Source organism: Cyprinus carpio, chromosome A4 (genome assembly GCF_018340385.1).
Source record: "Cyprinus carpio isolate SPL01 chromosome A4, ASM1834038v1, whole genome shotgun sequence".
Classification (NCBI taxonomy): Eukaryota; Metazoa; Chordata; class Actinopteri; order Cypriniformes; family Cyprinidae; genus Cyprinus; species Cyprinus carpio.
In genome coordinates, this window is record NC_056575.1 from 15,913,382 (window position 1) to 15,918,630 (window position 5,249).

The window sequence follows — 5,249 nt, forward strand, 5'->3', positions numbered from 1 at the left end:
TATGTCCCCATCCATCTTCTTTCCACTTTTATCTCTCGCTGTCTCATTCTTTCGAGCATCTATTGTTCTGCCTGCATTCATTTCCCTGTCTCCCTCTCTCTCTCTCTCCCTCAGCTGTAATTGTGATGGGTGAGCTGATAATTGTAATTACGTTCTCTAGGTGGAGAGTGTGTGTGTGAGGGGTGGGGGGTTTAACTTCAAGGGGTGCAGACCCATCTGGGTAGCTCACGCAGGCTCCGAAAATGTCAGACTATGGAACAATATTGGTCACACACACAAAAACGCACATACACAGACAGTATAATGGGTACACTGACTAGACAGTGGAGGGCAGTGCATCGCAACACCGACTTGAGCTAATAATACAGAAGTCTAGTGGAGAGCAGTGGATCCAGCACACACACTCATCAAATGCTGTCTTCACCTCCAGCCTGCACTGCCACATCACTTCCGCCACCTCTTCCTCATTACCCTGAGCTTTCACAAGACCAGAGTCTATCAGTCTGTCTTTCTGTTTATCTATCTATCTATCTATCTATCTATCTATCTATCTATCTATCTATCTATCTATCTATCTATCTATCTATCTATCTATCTATCTGTCTGTCTGTCTTTCTGTCTGTCTGTCTGTCTGTCTGTCTATCTATCTATCTACCTATCTATCAGTCTGTCTGCCTGTCTGTCTATCTATCTGATCACACAAACTATCTGTTTATCTATATCTCTGTATCTGTCTGTCTATCATCTATCAGTCTGTATCTCCGTATTTGTGACTTTCTATCTATCTATCTATCTATCTATCTATCTATCTATCTATCTATCTATCTATCTATCTATCTATCTATCTATCTGTCTATCTATCTATCTATCTATCTATCTATCATTCTGTCTTTCTTTCTATCTGTCTATCTGTCTATCTATCTATCTATCTATCTACCTATCAGTCTGTCTGTCTGTCTGTCTGTCTATCTATCTATATTTGTCTTCCTGTCTGTCTGTCTGATCTCAGATTATCCATCTCAACAGACAGAGACAGGAAGAGATAGACAGAAAGACAGACAGACAGACAGTTAAGGATCTTTTCCAGACCTATTGGGTAGGAGTGACAGGCACTGCCATGTGTGTCTGAGGCTGCTACAGGTGCAGAGATCAGCATGGAATGCTGTTCATCTGCGCCGCCCGTCTGTGTGCCACTGTCTGCAGCCAGCCGCTAATGCCAGGGATAAGGGACAGGCTAACGGCATGAGCCACCCACCCACACACACGCGCACAGAAAAGCCACTCAGCCAGATAATTACGGATACGTCCTGGGCAGAGGCTTAAACACACACTCGGAGCCGTTGCCGCTAACAGCGTTCATTAAAACCAACACTGCAAAGGTCAGAGGTCGCCCACTGCTAAAGACGGATGCTTGCCACCCCATTGCCTCTTTACTAGCGCTATTCTCTCTCTGGCCTAAAAACAAGTTGATTTCTCGCTCTGCTAAAATGAGTGAAAGATAGAAGGGCAAAAAAGGCAGCAAGAAACAGAGTTTACCTGCCATCGGGCGCAAGAACACCAAGTCTTGTGTTTAAATCAAATCTAATCAAATCATCTCCCCCGCCTGCCTCTCTGCTAATTCAATAAAGGCAACAACTTGTCATTGTTATTTAAAGTAATTTTCAATGTAATCAAGTGGTATTAATAAGCATGCTGCCTCTCATTACCGAGTCAACCTGCCTTCCGAAGCGCACAGAGCGCAGTGTGTTCGTGTCAGCGTGACAGAGAGGCTGTTGTGTGCCTGTATGTGTGTGTTAGAACATTATGCATGTGCTTATGACTCATTGTGTGTGTGTCTGTGTGGGCGGACATGAGTTCCATGGTATTTTTGTTCTTGTTGCTTGCAGTGACAGAACAGAGTTGCATCTCTTGGCTTCTTTTCGCACAAGAAACTCACACAAAAAAGTTAGAGAAAGCTAAAGAAGTTGCAGAGGTGAACACAGGGCGAAAAGTCTCTTATAGATAGATAGATAGATAGATAGATAGATAGATAGATAGATAGATAGATAGATAGATAGATAGATCCATGTTCAATGTAAACAACATCCATGTTACAAATGCATCGGGCCCTTCTGAAAGAAAAGTGGGATCATTAGTGATCCCGCAGAGTGCTGAGCCCTAAAAAGAAATGAAGCCCGTCAGAAATTTCATCATAAGAAAAATGCGATATCATTACGATGCGTCATTCTCAGATGCAATCCAAGATGATGTATTTAAACTAGGCAGAAAATATTGCAAGCTGACTGCAGGATGTTCAGAGGTGTCGATTCGGTAGAAACTTGAGGAAAACGCAGACGCTGGAATTTTTGTTTGTGCAGCACGTCAAAGTTGCGCCTGGAAAAATCAACTTAATAGATGGCAAAGTTTTTTCTGGATCCATTTGATCTGCATTCTCTGTCGGTTTTACCCGACTTTACTCAAATAAAGGACGCTAAAAGAAAGGGGTTTGTTTCTTATTGAGAGATATTGTGAGAGATTTATTGGGTTCAAAACAAAAACAAAAAAAAATGATTGGTGGAGAGTGTTTTGTGATTATTAGACAACAGTGTTCTGGGTCGTATGATGGCTTCATTAGGCTTTAAAGAATGCCACTGAGTACCCTAGAGCCACATAAGAAAGAGAGTAAAGAGAAGCAAAAGAAAGACAAGAAAACTTAAGCTGGTCTTTATTAAGGCGGTCCGGCAGCTGCTCGTCTAGCTAATATAGAGCCTCTACACTAATAAAGAAGAAGAAGACAAATAGCGATCCATCACACATCCCCCATCAGCCCCTTTTCTCCCGCTCTGAACAGAAGATTATGCCCCGGACGGCTCTGGGGTGGAACTGTGATTGTGAGTGTCAGTCAGAGAGAAAGAAAAGGAACATACTGACTAATAGCGCTGGATCGATTGGGAAATATCTACTTAAATGCAGAAGTAGTCTGTAACCTACACAGTAAGGCTATTAAAACAGGACTGTACATGTGTTTATGTGTGTGTTCTAGTATCTATCAATATGGGATTCGCACATTTAAAAAAAAAAAAAAAAAATCCAAGAGAATGTGCATTTTCGCATGTACACGTTTGAGGGCGCGCATATGCATTTTGGTGCAATCTGAGCTGTGACCTGCTTATCGGAATAAATAATTGACCAAAAATAACACTTCTGAGAGAACACAGCGTGTCATCTTTATACCCTTGATCTATTTTCATAATTCAGTGTGGAATACAGCGGCGCCCCAATTTACAACAACCCAGAATCCTGAACTATATATGAAGATCCACAGTATTTATAGTTCACTCTTCATACCCTCATTACAAATATGTTCACTTTTAAAGTGCTGTTAGTAATTCTGACTGCACCTCTTATGTATTAGTCCAAAACATCAGGGACAGAGCTCAGCATTCAACAAATGACAAAAAATATATATTTATTTATTTATTTATTTTGCAGATTATCACAAAAATGCTGAATAACTTTTGTAAACTTTTGTAAAATGTTATAGAATAGAATAGAAATCTTATTTTGGGGTCATAATGCTGTCCTCTAAAAGTGTGTTTCCGAGAACTAAAGCGGAACAATTTGACATCATGACATGCTTTCTGTGGTTTCAGTTGCCCTTCTATACTTCCTCAAAAAAACTTAGTTAACACAATGGCTGTCTCAACCCTTAGCGAGCTGCGTATTTAACATTTTAGGCACTTTAAAAGCAGCTATACGATGCTCAAAAAGTCTCCAAAGATAATGGTTAGGTTTAGGGTTAGCTGTCTTTGTAGCTCAGTTTTGAGACACACTTCATAAATATCCAAAAGTGTTTAAACTAAGGAAAGACGAACAAAACAACTTCAAAGACGCGCATTTGTTTGCGCAATAGACGGAGATGCGCAACACCAGGTGTCATATCAAGATCCTAAGGGTGTCTTTAAAAACAAGAGAAAGGAAAAAAAGAAGCAGCCCAAAATGTCAAGTCGGCTGACTTTAACTATTCTACATAAAACTCGCAGCGATGCGCACCGCATCTTCTCAGCATCAGCACCATCATCCCGCATCACAGATGAGCTGAGACGCGCCCGGTCCGATAAGGCTCCTCATTCCCGGTGTGTTCGGGGGAGGGTTTGGTCTCTCAAGGGGTTAATAAGACACTCCATGCGTCAGACACATGACAGTATATGTGCGAACTCAGGGGGGGTGGGGGGTAAAAAGTCCCACATACTTTTTCGAGCCGAAATGGCACACGCAGCCGTACGTAATTCTCACAACATTCGTGCTGGAGTCGAGCGGAGGATAGGAGCGCGTCCTCAGCGCGGGCGAGATGGAGACACTCTCTCCGCATGCATGTTCGGGTCGGGTCGGGTCTTACCTTAACACGTTCCAGCTCTTGAGAGAGTCCAGGTCTGAGATTATAGAGACCATGCTTGAGGCTCGGGCGGCTCGGGCTTTGCTCGGACAGAATGCGGCTGATTGAGTGAGCGAGTGAGCGCTGTTACTCCGACTGTCTCTCTGCACTGCTCTGAGTGTGATAAGCGCTGAGAACAGACTCTCTTTCCTCCGCCCCTCACAATCTCTCCAGCTCTGCCTCTGTCTCTCGCTCTCTCTTTCTCTCTCTCTTTCTCTCACCGCCTCATCTCTATAGGAACCTCTTCTGTATAATATCCGACTCAACGTATGCAACCTTTTTCCGTAGACGACGTACATCAGACACTGCCGAATGAAGGCCTGGCGCTTTTATGCTTCTTGACAATTTTTAAAAGAAGTCATTATAGAGGCGGATTTCTATAACTCTTTTATGATACCAGGTGGCAAAGAAATTAAAATGTCATACTGTTCTCCACTTTAAAGTCTGAATTTCACAGTTAAAATAGGTAAGTAGGCCTATCAATAACGCTTTACGCGGCCATGCTTCATATCAAGGGTGCGATTTAAAACATTTAATACAGTGTACTTAGTATGTACATACTGTGCTGTTCTGCAAAACTAACAAGAGATAGACTAGTTAGGGCTAGTGTTATTACTAAGGTTACTGGCAGACCGCGGATAAACAGTGTGCACATTTTAATTTGTTGCACATTTAGCAGAACCATTGAACCTCACTGTTCACTGTCTTTAAGAATAAATAAATAATAATAAATGTAATGTAAAATAAATAAATAAATGTGCATCTTTATTTGTTTAAATTAAGATGTGCATTTTTAAATTAACATGTAAATTAGCTCTAACAATGTTATGGGATA

At 41.7% G+C, this 5,249-nt stretch overlaps 1 protein-coding gene across 1 annotated transcript in view; it reads right to left on the reverse strand.

Annotated features, from left to right (window-relative positions):
- Window positions 1-4,630, reverse strand: part of LOC109065737 (CUGBP Elav-like family member 2) — a 132,758-nt gene extending 128,128 nt beyond the window's left edge. Inside the window, exon 1 of the mRNA XM_042742984.1 lies at window positions 4,379-4,630. Within this exon, the coding sequence (XP_042598918.1) occupies window positions 4,379-4,431 (53 nt within the window). The 5' untranslated portion in view covers window positions 4,432-4,630. The remainder of the gene's footprint in view (window positions 1-4,378) is intronic.
- Window positions 4,631-5,249: the final 619 nt, after the last annotated feature.